General features: G+C 51.7%; 3 protein-coding genes across 3 annotated transcripts; all 3 read left to right on the top strand.

Moving 5' to 3' along the window:
• Window positions 1-174: 174 nt before the first annotated feature.
• On the top strand, window positions 175-5,214 carry FMAN_04980 (uncharacterized protein; the record flags this gene model as incomplete). The annotated part of the gene is made up of 2 exons (XM_041828248.1): window positions 175-3,427; window positions 3,476-5,214. The coding sequence occupies 2 exons, from the start codon at window positions 175-177 to the stop codon at window positions 5,212-5,214; spliced, it is 4,992 nt and encodes a 1,663-aa protein (XP_041679130.1).
• A 1,475-nt stretch (window positions 5,215-6,689) lies between these two features.
• Window positions 6,690-8,494, top strand: FMAN_04981 (uncharacterized protein; the record flags this gene model as incomplete). Its single annotated transcript, XM_041828247.1, has 2 exons — window positions 6,690-6,917; window positions 7,001-8,494. 2 exons carry the CDS (start codon window positions 6,690-6,692, stop codon window positions 8,492-8,494), a joined length of 1,722 nt encoding a protein of 573 aa, XP_041679129.1.
• A 4,136-nt stretch (window positions 8,495-12,630) lies between these two features.
• FMAN_04982 (putative acetyl-CoA carboxylase) lies at window positions 12,631-19,680 on the top strand (the record flags this gene model as incomplete). Its single annotated transcript, XM_041828246.1, has 3 exons — window positions 12,631-12,825; window positions 12,955-13,220; window positions 13,287-19,680. The coding sequence occupies 3 exons, from the start codon at window positions 12,631-12,633 to the stop codon at window positions 19,678-19,680; spliced, it is 6,855 nt and encodes a 2,284-aa protein (XP_041679128.1).
• Window positions 19,681-19,912: the final 232 nt, after the last annotated feature.

The following is a 19,912-nucleotide window of genomic DNA, read 5'->3' as shown; positions in this document are numbered from 1 at the left end:
CAACGCTCATCGGTCTGCTCATCGTCTCTCCGTTTCCGACTGCGACTCCATTCAGACCCCTCGATACGATTCGACACTTCGGCGCATGCCTCTGTGAGCAACCTGATAAAATAAGCCCCTCGTGGGCGCGATCGATCTGTTTCGAATCGCCTTCGTCAAACTCAAATTGTCATCATGGAAGATCCAACCTCGATTGCCAAGGCTAAGAGCCTACACCGAACCTCGACCCGATCCGATGATCTACTACAGCCCCAAGATAACCCCAGCATCTGTCGAATATGTCGAGGCGAAGGAACTCCAGAGGAACCGCTGTTCTACCCTTGCAAGTGCAGTGGTAGTATTAAATATGTTCATCAGGATTGCCTGATGGAGTGGCTATCCCATTCTCAAAAGAAGTACTGCGAACTTTGCAAGACATCATTCCGGTTCACGAAGCTATACGCCCCCGACATGCCACAGTCTCTTCCTGTTCATATCTTCATCGGACACATGGCCAGATACTTCTTCCAAAATGTCTTGGTATGGCTTCGTGGAGCCCTGGCCATCAGCGTTTGGCTCTGCTGGTTGCCTTACTTTATGAGAGGCATTTGGTCAGTCATGTTCTGGGTCAGTGATGAGGGTTTTGGCAGCACTTCCACGATGACTCGCTCCAATGACACAGCGTCGTCGACAGCAAGCTCATTACGGGGAATGTCTCCTTCGGCCTTGGATTTCGAGACATGCCCTGGAAGCCCCTTATTTGTGTCAACTACTACTCCAGCTTCGGTTGCCAATACTCTGCTCGATGGTCTGTCTGAACAGAATATTTCTGACTTCTTCGCACGTATGATGTCTATTTGGGGCGTTGCAGTCAAGTCCGACCGCCCTGAATCTACTAACGCAACTTCATCCCCGTCCATGTCCATACCGCCAACCCTGCTTGGAGAGGTAGCATTCTTAAACAATTTGACTCGAAACCCAACTCTCAACCGCGCCGTTATTTCAATCCTTGAAGGTCAAATCATCACTGTCTTGGTCATCGTTTGCTTCATTCTCGTTATACTGGTTCGAGATTATGTTGTTCAGCAGCAGCCAGAGATGAACGTGCGCCCTGCCTTTCCAGCCCCTGAGAATCCTGTGCCGCAGCAGGAGCCCATGCTTGTCCGGCCGGAGGAAGTGGAGGAACTGCAGGGCCCAGACGAATCAGACGACGAGACTTTGGATACCGGAGACCCTTTCGCCACCGCAAATGATGTCGCCTTTGCCGCTCAGGTTCAGGCTGATGGACGTTTACGCAGGCGAACGAACTCTGAGCTCGTGGTCCCTCCAGGTCTTATTGAAACCAGCCCTGCTGAGGCAGGCCCAGTTGAATCTCAAACCCCTCCAGACGCAGTTGTTGCTGAGGAGCGTGCCAGCGTCTACGAATACCTTCGTATTTACCGACAGGCAGATGGTGATGCTCGAAAGATCCTGGAGCTTATCCACCAGGAGGGGCTTGAAAACAAGCTCTCATATTGGGTTGATGTCACGCGCCGGGCTCTACATGATGAAGATGACGAGCCTCTCCTTGGTATTGTCACCGATCCTGACACTAGTCGAGAGCGAGCAGGAAGTTTCGGCTCTACTGTTGCCAGTTCCTCTCGGAAGGCTTACACACCCGGTTCTGACGACTATCCAACACCAATGGATGTGCCCGGCGAATCTTCAAGCAAGGGCAAGGAAAAGGAGATCCTACCACCTCTACCTCATCAAACATCTGAGACAAGCTTTACAACAAGTCCTTCTCGGCCTCGCGCTGTTTCAGATGGGCCTCAACTTCATGACTCAGTGAACCCTCTAGCTAACAACAGTTGGTCATTTGTAAACCTGCCTGTTGATACTCAGGAGGCAGGGGCATCAAGTGGGCTATCAGATGCTTCTCAGGCAGCACTTTTTGGATCCGAAAACCATGAACAGCTGAGGCATGACGCTGCGGCTAGTGCTTTGCCTGATTTGAGAGAAAACGAGGATGAGCCAGCTCGCCAGGTTGAACGCACTGGAACATTCGGAACTCCGGAGCCACACGCATCAGAACAGCCTCCACTTGCTGCAGTTCAGGAAAACGGCCATCCCGCTGGTTTAGTCGGTAGAGTGACTGATTTCATGTGGGGTGACTTGGATGAGCAACAACGAGCTGTGCCAGATGCGAATGCCGCTGACCCCATCGCCGCTCAGCAAGACGATACCGATGGTTGGGAAACTGAGCTTGATGAAGTCCACCAAGACGTGCCTCCTCCTGATGAGGCTGCAGCGCAAGAGCCCGAGGAGCCCGAGGATCTGGGCGATGGTCCAGGCGCAGGCCTTGATCAAGAAGCCATGGAAGATCTCGAGGATTTTGAGGGTGTCATGGAGCTGATCGGTATGCGTGGACCTGTTGCTGGACTCTTTCAAAACGCTATTTTCTGTGCGGTCCTCGTTTCTGTGACAATCTTTGCTTGCATCTTTGTTCCTTACAATTTCGGACGTGTCAGTCTCTGGGTGGTTGCTAACCCCATGCGTCTTGTTCGCTTGATCTTTGAATTCTCCAAGCTCTTGCAAGATGCTGCCGTTATGGTTGCCGGATTTGGTTTGTGGGTTGCTATCAACATGATCGACATATTCACGGGCCTTATTGGGGGCCTTGTGGGCTCTCACGTCATCATAGCAAGAAAGGCTTCATGGTCCCTCTGGACCAATGCCGGTTCGCGAGTACTGGACTATACTTTCATGGATTTGCCCATGTCTGCAGCAGAGATGCAGAATTTCTCTGCCATCAGCCATAGTGCACTCCTCGCAGTCAAAGGCAATATCGGTGCTCTATTCACGATCACCAGTAAGGTTGTGGGCTTTGTCTTCAGTGGCAGAATCTTCACCAGCAGTGTGTCGGTGGAATCAATTACATCGGCAGCAGCTGTAGCATGGCTCAAGATCACCGCTCTCTCCTCTGCAGTATTGAAGCCGAATTCTTGGGTGGTCAACCTTGGAGAGCCTGATGGACCTCTTAACGTCAATCCGGAGCTGGCCCACTGGTCGGGGCTGGATCGCTTCTGGGCCATCGCAGCAGGCTATTCAACACTATTCTTCTTCGGTGCACTTTACTTAAAGCGCGGAAGCCCATTTTCTCGTGGTCATATGCTTCAAGCTTGGGAGGCTGGCATCATCGATACCCTGCACCAAGCTAGTGGCATTATGAAGGTTATCATGATCATTAGCATTGAGATGCTTGTCTTCCCGCTTTATTGCGGACTCTTGCTGGACGGCGCTCTCCTTCCCCTGTTTGAGAACACGACTTTCAAGTCTCGCCTCCTCTTTACTTATCACTATCCCCTGACTTCCGTCTTCGTTCACTGGTTTGTTGGCACTGGCTATATGTTCCATTTTGCCCTCTTTGTGTCGATGTGTAGGAAGATTATGCGCCAAGGCGTTCTCTGTAAGTTTTCCTTTATTCATTGCATTGCTGAAGCTAACAGATTTACAGACTTCATTCGCGACCCAGATGACCCCGAGTTTCACCCTGTTCGTGATGTCCTGGAAAGATCCCTGGCCACGCAGTTGAGAAAGATCCTCTTCTCGGCTTTTGTGTACGGCGCCCTGGTCATAGTCTGTCTGGGCGGCGTGGTATGGGGCCTGTCTTATACAGTCCCAGGAGTTCTCCCTGTTCACTACTCGTCCAATGAGCCAGTACTCGAGTTTCCTGTGGACCTACTCTTCTACAACTTCCTTATGCCACTTGCCGTCAGCTTCTTCAAACCTGGGGATGGGCTCCATGCTATGTATACATGGTGGTTCAGGACTTGCGCCCGAGGCTTGCGACTCACTTACTTTCTCTTCGGTGAACGAAAAATTGACGAGGAGGGGAGCTTGAGTTTGGGTAATCCCGTCAGAGGCCAACAACTTCCATGGTACAAGACTCTATTTCTAGAGCTTGATATCCGGTATAAGGTCGTACCAAAGACCTGGACTGATTTCTTTGATGGGGGTGACGCTAAGCCAAGGGCTCCTCTTAACAACAGTGAAATTCGCTCGCTCACTCGACACAAAAATCATCTCAAGACCGCGAATCAACTTGTTGAGAGTGGACGTTTTGTTCGTGCACCTGCATCCGATCGCATCAAGATACCCAAGGGCAAGAGGGTCTTCCTTGATGTTGATGAACATGGGCGAAGAATCGATGGGCAAGAAGATACCGATCTCTACGCCAGCAACCAGTATCAGATGGTCTATATACCACCTCACTTCCGAGCGAGGGTCTTCCTGTTCATTCTATTTATCTGGATCTTCGCGGCGGTCACAGGAGTTGGTTTCACCATTATTCCACTCGTGTTTGGCCGACGCATGTTTAAAATGCTGATTCCTCGGCATATCCGAACAAACGACATCTATGCATTCAGCATAGGTGTTTATCTCCTCGGTTCCGCAGCTTACCTGGTCTTCCACGCTCGCAGTGTTTGGGCGAAGATCAAGGATGGGGTTTCCGCTGCTAGAGCATCCCTGGCTGCTGGAAATCTTGAGCGACGCGCCGCTGCAGTTTTGTTACGGGGTGCCAAGATGCTTTATGCTTATTCTTTCCTACTTGTTGTCTTCCCGCTCCTCATCTCGGGGCTCATGGAACTGTATCTCGCAATTCCCCTCCACACCTACATGTATCCTCCGACGGCGGCGTCAATTCAGGCGGCAAGAGAGGGTGGGCCAGAGGCTAGCCGGCACACGGTGCGTGTGATCCAAGCCTGGACACTGGGCCTACTATACTTGAAACTCGGAGCTCGGATGATTACATCAATGTTCCCAGATACTCGCCTTGCTGTCGCTGTCCGGACGGTATTGCGAGGCGGGTGGGCGAACCCTGATATCGGCGTTCTGACCCGAGCTTTCGTGCTTCCTGGTCTTGCGATTGCTGGAGCTGCCATATTTGGGCCTCCAGCACTCACAAGCGCTCTGATCAAGTACAAAATCATCCCAGGCATTGAAGCAGGAGAGAGCGAACTAGCTGAAGCTGCGCGAATTGCGATAACATATCGACACTCATACCCAGCTATTGCGCTGGCCGCCTTGCTGGTCAAGAACACGATTGGCCTGGTCAAGGTGTTTAATGGTTGGACGGCCCGCATACGGGACGAAGCCTACCTTATTGGGGAAAGGCTGCATAACTTTGGGGCTGCCGCTGCAGGAGCGGGAAGGGTCAGAGGTGCATGGAGAGCTGGAGGGGCAAGACTGTGATGTGAGGGAGGGTGAACAGCGCAGAACAAGCGGTATGACTGACTATGTGGATAGAGCCAATGTTAGACATCGGCCTTGATATTTTAGCGCTTTATTAAAGGCAATTGCCAATGAACCAAGATTCACTAATAAGCACTTCACTTCTATTCAATTCAATGGATTTCAATTAGAGTGCATAAGCCTGCAGTGAATTATGTCATGTCTTTTGATTTTGTGGAATGAAGCCACGAACATGCTACCCTCCATGCAAGAGAGTGGCCCTGTGGGGCAAGTGAACTTGGAAGATACCAAAATAAACTCATCAAAGAAGTCCTTAGGTCTAGGCTAGTCTTTTTTGTCACTTGGGATAAAGATCCCAACACACCTTGGCTCCCCTAGAGTGGGTATTTGAGTGTAAACACAACAACGAATAGATGCTCAGGTGACGCTTTTGTTGACAAGTCGTCTTTCAGGTTAGTTTGTATCCATGGAATTTCCAATTTTCTTTTTCTGATGCTGTATGAGTTGTCAAAGCTGCCCGTCATGCGAAAATGACGCACATGCTTGTCTGTCATGGATCGTGGATTAATATCAGCTTCTATTCATAGATTCACGTTATGAAACTTGAGTCTAAGACAAAGTGGCGAACCCCTGTCAAAGTATCAGAGCGGTGGTGCATACGGATAACCCCTAGGTCAATGCACTGAGCTTAAGAGAAATTTGGGATGATTCAGATCAAAGTGAATTTTCCCAAACAGCTTCGTAGAATTGACAACGCACATAACAAAGAATGGATACGACCACAATTCAGGCACAAAGAGTCATATGAGTCACGTGTGTATCTGAGACAGAGGATTGCTGTCCAACAGTGGGGTCGTTGGAGGAACGGAAACGCCCTGTTGCCCATGGCTGCCACTGACCTTTCCTATCTTAGTTTAGTGCATGATGCTGGCACAAGGAGAATGGGGGGACCATGTGTCGCATCAACAGCCCAAGGTCACAGGCCAAACATTGATTCAACACTCGCATCAACTCAACAACTACGACAATCATCGCGCGACGTTTCCTACCCATGGAACTTCCGCTCTCCAGCGGCCGCGAATACTAACAACTGCAGTTTTCCAGCATCTTGCAGTTCTACAGGTAAGACTTAGGTAGGTACCGTTTGCGAATCGACAGGGCAGGGTCATCCTCTCTCTGTTTCCCTTCCGATCATCGTTGGGTCCTGGAATCGGTGAGCGAAATCTCCCGCCACTTCGCCCAAGAACAGGGCGACTAACTATGCCGACAGTTGCGCAGTCATAGAACCAAATAATTCGACGAATCCATCAACGATTTTCATCTTTGTTACCCACGTATTATCGCCTGCGCCACCTTTCTTCATCCCGCATCCCGACATTTCGATATCGCGACAGCAGCCCCCCTTTACATACATATCGATGCGAGAGAGACAATAAACAACAACGAACAACAGCAAATCAATTGAACTACGCAGTATGGCAGAGCCTCCATCCTCTCCGCCAGGTCCTGGGGCCAGCGTCGAGGATACGCTTGGCTGGTACAAGTCACAGTATGAACAATTGGAATCCGAACTGGCCGAATTCAGGGATTCAAGCAGGGAGCTTGAGCAGGAGTTGGAGAAGGATATCGAGAGAGCAGAGAAGCAGGAGCGACATCACCAAGAAAAAGCCGAAGCACTTGGTTTCGAGGTTGAGGAGTGGAAGGTATGTCTACTCATTCCCAACAGCCTCCAACTCTAATCGGGCGGGACGTTTTTGGCTGACAATGGCTTCGTTTCGTCGCACAGAGAAAATACAGAGAGTCTAAAACAGAGGCCAGCGCATCACAGAATGCACTCGAGAAGGAAATCACCACACTTCGAGACACAAACAGGACTTTGCAAATGAAGCTGAGGGATATTGAAGTTGCCAACGATGACTTTGAGCGACAGGCGCGCAACACCACGTCATCTCTGGAAGATATGGAGTCAAAGTACAACCAGGCGATTGAGAGGGCTGTCATGATGGAAGAGGAGATCAAGATTGGCGAGCAGGAGCGTGAACAGCTACGTATCGAGTCACAGCGCTTGCGCGAGGAACTGGGCGATCTCAAGATTGAAGCAGAGCTTCTGCAGGACAAGATCAAGAAACAGGAGTCTCGTCACCTGTCCACCATTTCAACCGACCTTTCTATCCTCGAGTCGCCAACTTTCGACCACCCCGCCTCTCCTGGCTCTACAGCCAGCTCTCCTCTCATTACCACGCCTCCAGATTCCAAGTCGCCTGTACCAGACGAGGACACTCTCTCCGAACTTCCTGACCCGCCTTCGCCTCCCATGTCCGACGTCTCTGGAACTCTTCCCAAGATGGCATCGAGAACTCCCGCTACTTCAAGGGCATCTGGTCGTTCTCGTTTGCCCTCGTCAGACAACAGTGTCACTCCCAAGCCTCGATCTAAGCCTCCTACCAAGACGACCCGTGCCCCTGGCAGCCGTATCTCGACTGGTGGCACAACGACAATGCGCACGCCAGCCAACCGTGCCGTTGGGCCTCGCTCGGCTTCTCACAAACTTCCCGCCTCTAACTCTCTCACCCATATTCGAACCCTTACCGCCCAGATGCAACGCCTCGAGGCTCGTGTGCACTCCGCACGATCTAAGCTTCCCGGGCCGACTCGCACTCCACCTCGCGCTTCACCTCGAACGTCGGTTTATAGCTCTACCAATGTGCCCTCGTCGGTTACGATCCGTTCTCGTAAGCGCACTGGTGGCTCTACCGCATCTTCGGTTGCAGGCGACGACATGACACCAACCACCGGTATTCCAACACCAGCAACCAAGGGAAGCCACGTGCCCCGTCTTAGCACGTCTGGGGTCAGCCGCTTATCATTTGGCCCATTGCCGAACCGTGGAGGTCCGGAGGAGATCAGCAGGCCGAGCTCACGTGCTAGTGTCACTTCGTATGCCCGACCACCCTCACGAACCGCCGGAGAAATGATCCCACGACCCGTTTCAAGGGCATCACTCTCAGGAACTCGAACACCCATGGGCCGACCTCGCTCCTCGATGGGAGGATCGATTCATGGCCACTCTGCCAGCATTAGCCACTTGGACCTAGAGGAAGAGGATGAGGGGGAGTTCCGAACGCCAAGCCGCAGGGGTACATACTCGAACGGTGAAGGCAGCGCTATCCCCATGCCAACGATTCGACGCCAGAGCGGTAGCCGAAGGATAAGCGCAAACACAATGAGGTCCAGTGTATCCGGCCCAAGGAAACTGAGCGACCTGGGAGAGACTTACTAAACAGTTGTATCCCACGAAAATCTACGACTGTCCCAGGTCGTTTATATTCTTTGACATGGTTTTACTTTGCAAGCGGTTCGAGCGGTTCACTCAAATCAAATTGGTCGCATTTCACCTCATCATTGATATCCGTTTCTACAAAACATAAGGGGTGGCATGGACGGTTCGGCATACTTTACGGCTGGCGCTTCAAGACGGCGAAGACGGTGTTGACGATGGTTACGGAATTCCACTTCTTGCTCTCTGGCAGACCTCGTTACTAATACTTCTGCTTCTTTGGGTACATTGGGATTTCGGCACCGGGGTTTACGGATGTTATGAAGACATGGATGGCATTGTTTATTATTATTTTTCTTTTGTTTTTCTAGAAGGGAAGGGCCTGGCTAGGTGTACATATGCCCAAGTCACATATCCGTACATGCTATACCGGCCAGGCCTGGAGAGGCGGGGGTGTACCGCACCAAAAGCGAGTCATCGACCGGGCAAATCAACTTGGATGGTCCTTATTTTAAAAAACGGCTTGCGAGATGGGAGCGGGTAATACTGGGGAAGAGTTGATGCGAGGCTACCTTTACTTTTCTCTGTGAAGTAAGGTTGCTCGCGGGGGAGGGCGGACATCAGTGGGGAGTCGTACGATGTCTGACAAGGCTGAGGCAACGGCCCGCGGGCTAGATTAGTCTGGGTTGCCTTACGATCTTGAATTATTTATCTATTCTTTTCCTTTGTGCAGATTGGAGTAGGAGGAGCGAGAGGGAGGTGTAGATACAGACTGTGGAGGCGTATGATGCAATATCTTGGCTTTAGCTTGAGGACTGGGGAGTTGGAGGTGAAACCTGGTCTAGATACGCCCAATACATACAGATAACTTCATGTTGGTTTCAGAGTGTTAAATGTGAAGGCCAAAGCAGCGCTGTCTTAGTGGTATTCACTCGTAATAACATCTGATATGAAAGAAGTTAAGCTGTTGATTTGGATGAAGGTTGTGTTTACGATAACCGGTTCAGTCAACTTGTCTAGCCTTTAATTCATCACGGGTAGTGGTTGAGGTCAAATGAAGCTGTTGAGCCGAGATCGATTGATCGGAACAACGGATGCAACCTTGTTTTCCCTGAACTTAGCGGAGGCATTATTGCTCTCAGGATATTACGCGTAACCACTCGTTGTTTTAGATCAATGCCAACATATCAGACACGGTCATATCAGAGGGTTCGAACTCTTTCAACATTGAAAAGGATGCAGTCAGTATGCAGCTCAGATCCCACGTATCGCCGAACTTCGGCTCCGCTGGCCCCGGCAATACCAACACCTCCTGAAACCAAACCCAGATATCCATCCGTCCAGTGTACATACAATGTTGGGGATTCGGAAAATGACCGTGGGTAACGAGGCTGCGGTTCTGAAATTGAACGATTAAAAAAACTCCGAAAAGAAGGTTGTGTTTGATTGGGTGACGTTGGAGGATTGGGGAACTCAACAATTGGGGAGATCCTTTTTTTTTTTCTCTTGACCCGTCGAAAGGGGCGTGGGAGAATTAAGGTAGGGCGCTAGTGGGAAGTGGGGGGAGTGCGGTTGTTGGATCTGAGATTGAGATTGAGATTCTAGGGTAGGATTTTGAGGGAGGATGACGATAGCTTGGGATTGGGATATTGAGGATGGCGAGGAAGACGTAGAGGATGCAAAAGTTCTACAGACGACTGGGGAGATAAGAGTAATTAGCTATCTAAGGGGAGGGAGATAATTGATGAGTTGAATGATTGTTAAATTGTATGTATGTGTATATCTTAGAAGCTCAAAAGGCATCCTCAATACATACGAATAGCCTCAACTATGTACAGTGAGTGATCAACAGATAAACTAATCAATATACAAGTACAACGATAGATCAAGACAAATAGAGAAATTGGTATACTTTTACCCAAGAATACCGAAATGAGGAATTGACCACTTACACCTTTGCTGTCACAATCAAACCCCAGCTACCCAACTACCCAGCTCCCATGCCTGACCTCTATCCAAGCTTCCTTCGTCGTTTGATCTCGCTCGGTAAAAGCTCAAGGCAACGGCGTTCGGATCACAGGAACATCAGACGTCAATTCAAAACGTTGGAGCCGCAACTCAACGCCTCGATTAGGATCCCTAACCCCTGACTGGTTCCCAACATGCGGCTCGTGTTTGTGGCTTTTGGATTTCTTGGAGATCTGCTAGTTTGTAAATGGAAGGGGTGTGTACGTACACGAGATAGCTATGACGGGAGATGTCAGCCTTGCGGTGCGATAAGGTAAGGTAGGGTGTTGAAGGCTGAGGTAGGAGGCTGTCAAGACTGTGATGCTATGGGAGGATGGATCCAGGGACGCTTGTTTTATAGAAGGTGAATGCTGCTCAGCGTGATACTGATGATTGTAATGGGGTTTATGAGCACCGGAGGGAAATTCGGGAATTAAAATGACCAGAGAGCATTGTGAGTGAGTTCGTTGATGATCGGGTTCCGAACATGTAAGCCACCTCCGATAGACAAGGACCGAAAATCTCCGAATTCATCATCGGAGCCTTATTGAGTAATAACCAGCTTCAGTATAAATTGAAGATTCACCGATCAAGATTTCTATTACATTTCCATACTGTTTATAGCTGTTACTGGGGAAATAGTGTATCGGGCATTGACTTACACGGGCATTAATGAACACCAACCATGAAGCCGCAGCTGACCATTCACAACATACCCTTTCAGGAACCCATTTAGATAGCGGATTCCGTTTTGTGTCATCACAACTAAGCTCTCTTCTCCAATTATATCATGACTTGTTGCAACACACAATGTACACCGGCTTCCGATACGGAATCCGGAGACTTTGTTCGGTCTCCGTAACATCATCATCATTCATTGACCTCAACCATTCATAGTTCCAAGCCAATGCGGCCCCTAGTAAATTGCATTACCCATGCTCTGTGCCCCTCCCCATCAATCGCTCCCCTAGAGCCGCCTTGGCTGGGAATGAGATGGGAGCTGTAGTGTCTGAGTGTTATTGTCTGGCGTTTTACGGCCCCCCCACCTCCACCCGCAACGAAAAATACCGGCCCCTCAACCATCCATGTCAGGATCTAATCCCAGCCTGGTTATAGACTGACGGGGACCCTGAATGGCTTCCCCTCCACTGCATTCCGGGTCATTGCAAAGCCGACATGACATTGAGAAACTCCACCCTTTGGAAGATGTTTTTTTTTTCCATTGGGGTACACTGTAGAATGCTGGATACCTTTTACTGTATCGTCTATAGAGTCAGTTAGTCTCTCACTGGGCACCCCGCCCCAAGCCCCCAGGGGGTCCCGTAGGTTTACTGTACGCCCAGGCGGGTTTGTCTCCCAACAGTTCTAGTTTCTAGCTTCATCTTCCCCGCCAGGTGCCGAGAGGTGCTTGCCACCAGCCAACAGCAGTCAACAGTACCAAGTCAACAACCCACAAGGGGAAGATGGAAGTGGAGAGTCTTTGCAGATCCATTGAATTTGTACATCCCAAAGCCAATCCCAAGCTTCAGGTTGTATTCGTACTTGTACTTGTGTTGATGACCTCCCACTTCTTTTTTCCCTTTTGATGAAGACTTGTTCTCCTCTTCTATCCTCCCTCTCACCTTTTCTCAATCCTCAAAGTGGTAACCTGACTCAAAGGAAGACGAACGAGATTAATACCTTGTTCAACCCATCCGCATAATTCATCTGTTCTGGCCCTCCTCAACCAAGAACGTCTTCCTTTTTACCTTATCCACCTCATCTTAATTACAGACAGTACCTACCCTTCGACCCTTCTGTATTTTTAGCGCCTATACCACACTTGGGACACTTTTTTTTTTTGCTTCCCCAACAGTAACAGCAGAAAAACAGGCCCAGCTCCCGTCCCGTCGGATCTTGTTTTTTCTTCGGCCGGAGCTACCCCTGCCCGTAAACTGCCCTTGCGCGCCCGCCACTTTGACCGGCTCATGACGACCTGAGAGCGACACGACTCAACTCTCTCAACCTGATCAAACTCCTCCTCTTCTCCTCCATATTTCGAATCTCCGACTTCTTTCTCTCGACTCCTCCTTCATAATCTCCTCCTCCTCTCCTCCCTTCTTTCTTCCTCTACACACATAAACGCAGTAGCCATGACTGAGATCTCAGCTGGTGCCCAGGAGGGTGCCAATGGGCGGTCGGTGCCCTATGTCAATGGCAAGGCGTCGTATGCAGAGAAGTTCCAGATTGCAGACCACTTCATCGGCGGCAACCGATTGGAGAATGCTCCTCCGAGCAAGGTCAAGGACTTTGTTGGCCAGAATGATGGTCACACTGTCATCACCAACGTAAGGACATCTCTTTCCCACCAGAATTGGAGGTTTGGGGGGTAGAATTGGATCAATTCCGTCTACCCCGCCAGTTCTGAACTTTGAAGTGATCGTAACGGATTTGCTAACAATAACTTTGCTCTACAGGTTCTCATTGCCAACAACGGTATCGCTGCCGTTAAGGAGATTCGATCAGTCCGAAAATGGGCTTACGAGACGTTCGGCGACGAGCGAGCCATTCACTTCACTGTGATGGCTACCCCCGAAGATCTGCAGGCCAACGCAGAATACATTAGAATGGCCGACCACTACGTCGAAGTTCCCGGCGGCACAAACAACCACAACTATGCCAACGTCGAGCTGATTGTGGATATTGCTGAGCGCATGAATGTCCATGCCGTCTGGGCTGGATGGTGAGTTGGCCCCTAGGGACTTTGTCTCGCTGCGATTCTATGTACATGGACTAACGAGATATTCAGGGGTCATGCCTCAGAAAACCCAAAGTTGCCAGAGTCGCTGGCCGCCTCCCCCAACAAAATTGTCTTCATCGGACCTCCTGGATCTGCCATGCGATCACTAGGTGACAAGATTTCCTCCACAATTGTAGCACAGCACGCCGAGGTGCCGTGTATTCCTTGGTCGGGAACAGGCGTCGACGAGGTCGCCGTCGATGACAAGGGCATTGTTACCGTCGCCGATGATATCTACGCCAAGGGTTGCGTAACATCATGGGAGGAGGGTCTTGAGAGGGCCAAGGAGATTGGCTTCCCTGTCATGATCAAGGCTTCCGAAGGTGGTGGTGGTAAGGGTATCCGAAAGGCCACCGAGGAGGAGGGCTTCGAGGCTCTCTACAAGGCCGCTGCCAGCGAAATCCCCGGTTCTCCTATTTTCATCATGAAGCTTGCTGGCAACGCTCGACATCTTGAGGTCCAGCTTCTTGCTGATCAGTACGGAAACAACATCTCGCTCTTCGGTCGTGATTGTTCCGTCCAGCGACGTCACCAGAAGATTATTGAGGAGGCTCCCGTTACCATTGCGAAGCCCGATACGTTCAAGGCCATGGAGGATGCCGCTGTTCGTCTCGGTAAGCTCGTCGGTTACGTCTCTGCCGGTACCGTCGAGTACCTCTACTCTCACGCCGACGACAAGTTCTACTTCCTGGAGCTTAACCCCCGTCTCCAGGTCGAACATCCTACCACTGAGATGGTCAGTGGCGTCAACCTGCCCGCTGCCCAGCTTCAGATTGCCATGGGTATTCCTCTCCACAGAATCCGCGACATCCGACTCCTGTACGGTGTCGACCCCAAGACCTCAAGCGAGATTGACTTTGAGTTCAAGAACGAGGGCACATCTATGAGCCAGCGACGACCCCAGCCCAAGGGCCACACCACTGCTTGCCGTATCACCTCCGAGGATCCTGGTGAGGGTTTCAAGCCTTCCAACGGTGTGATGCACGAGCTCAACTTCAGGAGTAGCTCCAATGTTTGGGGTTACTTCTCCGTCGGTTCTCAGGGTGGCATTCACAGTTTCTCAGACAGTCAGTTTGGTCACATCTTCGCCTATGGCGAGAACCGTTCTGCGTCAAGGAAGCACATGGTCATGGCTCTCAAGGAGCTGAGCATTCGTGGTGATTTCCGAACTACCATCGAGTATCTCATCAAGCTTCTCGAGACCGAGGCTTTTGAGGACAACACCATCTCCACTGGCTGGTTGGATGAGCTTATCTCCAAGCGTCTTACTGCTGAGCGACCTGAGACCATGCTTGCTGTCGTCTGTGGTGCCGTCACCAAGGCTCACATTGCCAGTGAGGCTTGCATGACTGAGTACCGCGCCGGACTTGAGAAGGGTCAAGTGCCGTCTAAGGACGTTCTCAAGACCGTTTTCACCATCGACTTCATCTATGAGGGTTACCGTTACAAGTTCACCGCTACACGCGCCAGCGTTGACAGCTACCATCTCTTCATCAACGGTTCCAAGTGCTCCATCGGCGTCCGTTCCCTGAGCGATGGTGGTCTCCTTGTCCTTCTTGACGGCCGCAGTCACAACGTCTACTGGAAGGAAGAGGTTGGTGCTACCCGTCTGTCCGTCGACAGCAAGACCTGCTTGCTTGAGCAGGAGAACGACCCTACCCAGCTTCGATCTCCTAGCCCTGGTAAGCTTGTCAAGTACTCCGTCGAGAACGGTGCCCATGTTCGTGCCGGCCAGGCTTTCGCCGAGGTCGAGGTCATGAAGATGTACATGCCTCTCGTTGCTCAAGAAGATGGTGTCGTCCAGCTCATCAAGCAGCCCGGAGCTACTCTCGAGGCTGGTGATATTCTCGGTATCTTGGCCCTTGACGACCCCAGCCGCGTCAAGCAGGCCCAGGCTTTCGTCGACAAGCTCCCCGCCTATGGCGAGCCTGTCGTTGTTGGTGCCAAGCCCGCTCAGCGCTTCTCTCTCCTCTACAACATCCTCCACAACATTCTCCTGGGTTATGACAACTCTGTCATCATGGCCAACACCCTCAAAGAGCTCATTGAGGTTCTCCGCGATCCCGAGCTTCCCTACAGCGAGTGGAACGCCCAGTTCTCTGCTCTCCACTCGCGTATGCCTCAGAAGCTCGACGCTCAGTTCACTCAGATCGTTGAGCGCAGCAAGTCTCGTCACGGAGAGTTCCCCGCCAAGGCCCTCACTAAGGCTTTCAACAAGTTCCTCGAGGACAATGTTGATGCTGGTGATGCCGACCTTCTCAAGGGCACTCTCTCCCCTCTTACCGAGGTGCTCGACATGTACGCCGATGGCCAGAAGAACCGAGAGCTTCACGTCATTAAGGGTCTTCTTGAGCAGTATTGGGAGGTTGAGAACCTTTTCATGAACCAGCCTCAGGAGGATGCTGTTATTCTTCAGCTGCGTGACCAGCACAAGGAGGACATCATGAAGGTTGTTCACACTGTTCTCTCTCACAGCCGTGTCAGCTCCAAGAGCTCTCTTATCCTGGCCATCCTTGAGGAGTACCGCCCCAACAAGCCTAAGGCTGGAAGCATCGCCAAGAACCTTCGCGAGACTCTCCGCCTGCTCACTGAGCTCCAGTCGCGTCCTACCTCCAAGGTTTCCCTCAAGGCTCGTGAGATCATGATTCAGTGTGCTCTTCCCTCGCTCGAGGAGCGAACCGCCCAGATGGAGCATATCCTCCGCTCTTCCGTCATCGAGTCGCGATACGGTGAGACTGGTTGGGACCACCGAGAGCCTAGCCTTGAAATTATCAAGGAGGTCGTTGACTCCAAGTATACCGTTTTCGATGTCTTGACCATGTTCTTCGCTCACGACGATCCTTGGGTGTCCCTGGCCTCTCTTGAGGTCTACGTCCGCCGAGCTTACCGTGCGTACATCCTCAAGCAGATTGAGTATCACCAGGATGAGAACGATGCTCCTCAGTTCGTTTCTTGGGACTTCCAGCTCCGAAAGCTTGGACAGTCTGAGTTCGGTCTTCCCCTGCAGTCTGCTGCTCCTTCTACTCCTGCTACCCCTAGCGGAGGCGAGTTCAACTTTAAGCGAATCCACTCGATCAGTGATATGTCTTATCTTACTGGCAAGTGGGAAGACGAGCCTACACGAAAGGGTGTCATTGTTCCTTGCAAGTACATCGAAGATGCCGAGGACCTCATTGGCAAGGCTCTCGAGGCTCTCGCCCTTGAGCAGAAGCAGAAGAAGAAGAACACTCCTGGCACCCCCGGTCTCATCCCCGATCTCAGCGGTAAGCGCAAGCCTGCCCAGCCCAAGCAGCACGAGGAAGAGCTCTCTGCTGTAATCAACGTCGCTATCCGCGATGTTGAGAGCCGCGATGACCGTGAGGCCCTCGAGGAGATTCTCCCTATTGTCGAGCAGTTCAAGGATGAGCTCCTTGCTCGTGGTGTCCGTCGCCTGACATTCATCTGCGGTCACAGCGATGGTTCTTACCCTGGTTACTACACTTTCCGTGGCCCCGATTATAAGGAGGACGACAGTATTCGTCACAGCGAGCCTGCTCTGGCTTTCCAGCTTGAGCTTGCTCGTCTCAGCAAGTTCAACATCAAGCCCGTCTTCACTGAGAACAAGAGTATTCACGTTTACGAGGGTATGGGCAAGAACGTGGACACCGATAAGCGATACTTCACTCGTGCTGTCATCCGTCCTGGTCGTCTCCGAGACGAGATCCCTACTGCCGAGTATCTCATCTCTGAGGCTGATCGCGTTGTCAACGATATCTTTGATGCTCTCGAAATTATCGGTAACAACAACTCTGATCTAAACCAGGTCTTTATCAACTTCTCTCCTGTGTTCCAGCTTCAGCCCAAGGAGGTCGAGGAGAGTCTTCAGGGCTTCCTTGACCGATTCGGTATCCGTGCTTGGAGACTCCGTATCGCTCAGGTCGAGATCCGCATCATCTGCACTGACCCTCAGACTGGCGAGCCTTACCCTCTTCGCGTTGTCATCACCAACACCTCGGGTTACGTTGTCGATGTCGACATGTACGCCGAGCGCAAGTCAGAGAAGGGTGAGTGGGTCTTCCACAGCATTGGTGGTACCCACGAGAAGGGTCCTATGCACCTGATGCCCGTTTCTACCCCCTATGCCACCAAGAACTGGCTCCAGCCCAAGCGTTACAAGGCTCACCTTATGGGAACTCAGTACGTCTACGATTTCCCCGAGCTCTTCCGACAGGCCATCCAGAACTCCTGGGTCAAGGCCGTCAAGGCTCAGCCTAGCCTGGCTTCCCAGCAGCCCAAGACCGGTGACTGCATCAGCTTCACTGAGCTTGTTCTCGATGACAAGGACAGCCTCGATGAGGTCAACCGCGAGCCTGGCACCAACACCTGTGGTATGGTCGGTTGGATCTTCAGGGCCCGCACCCCTGAGTACCCCAACGGCCGTCGCTTCATTGTCATTGCCAACGATATCACCTACAAGATTGGTTCATTCGGTCCCAAGGAAGATGATTTCTTCCACAAGTGCACTGAGCTTGCTCGCAAGCTGGGTATCCCCCGTATTTACCTCTCTGCTAACTCTGGTGCTCGTCTTGGCCTTGCTGATGAGCTCATGGGTCACTTCAAGGTCGCTTGGAACAACCCCGAGAAGCAGGATTCCGGCTTCAAGTACCTCTACCTCGATGAGGAGACCAAGACTCGCTTCGAGAAAGACGTCATCACCGAGGAGGTCTCCGAGGATGGTGAGAAGCGACACAAGATCGTCACAATCGTCGGTAAGGAGGATGGTCTCGGTGTTGAGTGTCTGCGAGGCTCTGGTCTCATTGCTGGTGCCACTAGCCGCGCCTACAATGACATCTTCACTGTCACCCTTGTCACCTGCCGATCCGTTGGTATTGGTGCCTACCTCGTTCGTCTTGGCCAGCGTGCTGTCCAGATTGAGGGTCAGCCCATCATCTTGACTGGTGCCCCTGCCCTGAACAACCTGCTTGGTCGTGAGGTCTACACTTCTAACCTCCAGCTTGGTGGCACTCAGATCATGTACCGCAACGGTGTCTCTCACATGACCGCCAACGATGACTTCGCTGGTGTCTCCAAGATCGTCGAGTGGATGTCATTCGTCCCCGAGAAGCGCAACAGCCCTGTCCCCGTCAGCCCTAGCGTTGATGACTGGAACCGTGACATTACCTACTTCCCTCCCCAGAAGCAGCCTTATGATGTTCGATGGATGATCAGTGGTCGCGAGGGCGAGAACGGTTTCGAGTCTGGTCTCTTCGATAAGGACTCTTTCGTTGAGGCTCTCGGCGGCTGGGCCAAGACTGTCGTTGTTGGTCGTGCTCGTCTTGGTGGTATCCCTATGGGTGTTATCGCTGTCGAGGTCCGATCTGTGGAGAACATCACTCCTGCTGACCCTGCCAACCCTGACTCGATCGAGCAGGTTAGCAACGAGGCCGGTGGTGTCTGGTACCCCAACTCCGCCTTCAAGACTGCCCAGGCTATCAACGACTTCAACAATGGTGAGCAGCTTCCTCTCATGATCCTTGCCAACTGGCGTGGTTTCTCTGGTGGTCAGCGCGACATGTACAACGAGGTCCTCAAGTACGGTTCTTTCATCGTCGATGCCCTCGTCAAGTACGAGCAACCCATCTTCATCTACATTCCTCCCTTCGGCGAGCTCCGTGGTGGCTCTTGGGTCGTCGTCGATCCTACCATCAACTCCACCGCCATGGAGATGTACGCCGATACCGAGGCCCGAGGTGGTGTCCTTGAGCCTGAGGGTATCATTGGTATCAAGTACCGCAAGGACAAACAGGTCCAGACCATGGCCCGCATGGATCCTACCTACGCTGGTCTCAAGAAGCAGCTCGAGGATTCTAGCCTGTCCACGGAGGAGACCGACGAGATTAAGAAGAAGATGGCCATCCGTGAGAAGCAGCTTCTGCCCGTGTACGCCCAGATTGCCGTGCAGTTCGCCGATCTCCACGACCGTGCTGGCCGCATGAAGGCCAAGGGTGTCATCCGTGACGTTCTTGAGTGGACCAACGCTCGACGCTTCTTCTACTGGCGTCTTCGCCGACGTCTCAACGAGGAGTACATCCTCCGCCGCATGACTTCCACCATCATCAGCACTTCGCACAGCCAGACCGCTACCAAGAACACGGAGACTCGTGACAGATACCTGCACCTTCTCCGCAGCTGGTCGGGCATTGTTGATTGGGAGAAGAATGATCAGGCAGTTACTGAGTGGTACGAGACTGAGCGCAAGACCATCAGCGAGAAGGTCGAGACACTCAAGTCTGAGGTGTTGGCAGCTGAGGTTGCCAGCGTTGTCCGTGGCCATGCTAAGGCTGGATGGACTGGTGTTCGTGAGGTGCTCAGAGTCATGCCCGTTGAGGAGCGGGAGCAGATTCTCAAGTACCTCCAGCAGTAGAGAGAAGGACATATTGAGGAGGTTTATGAAATGGGAATCGTTCATTCCCTGTGTTTTTTTACTGGCGATTTATGCTATCATGGTTTTATGTCATGTCATCAAGACAGTTAGAAATGAAGGAGGTTAGACAGAGAACGGAATGTGTATGAGGCGTCAGGTACTGGATTAGTTTCGGTTTCAAATATCCATTTTCTTACTTCAAGAATAATTTTGTGTCCCATGTGAAGCGAAT

Source organism: Fusarium mangiferae, assembly GCF_900044065.1.
Source record: "Fusarium mangiferae strain MRC7560 genome assembly, contig: FMAN_scaffold003, whole genome shotgun sequence".
In the NCBI taxonomy this organism is placed as follows: domain Eukaryota; kingdom Fungi; phylum Ascomycota; class Sordariomycetes; order Hypocreales; family Nectriaceae; genus Fusarium; species Fusarium mangiferae.
This window is presented reverse-complemented; position numbering and strand designations above follow the sequence as displayed.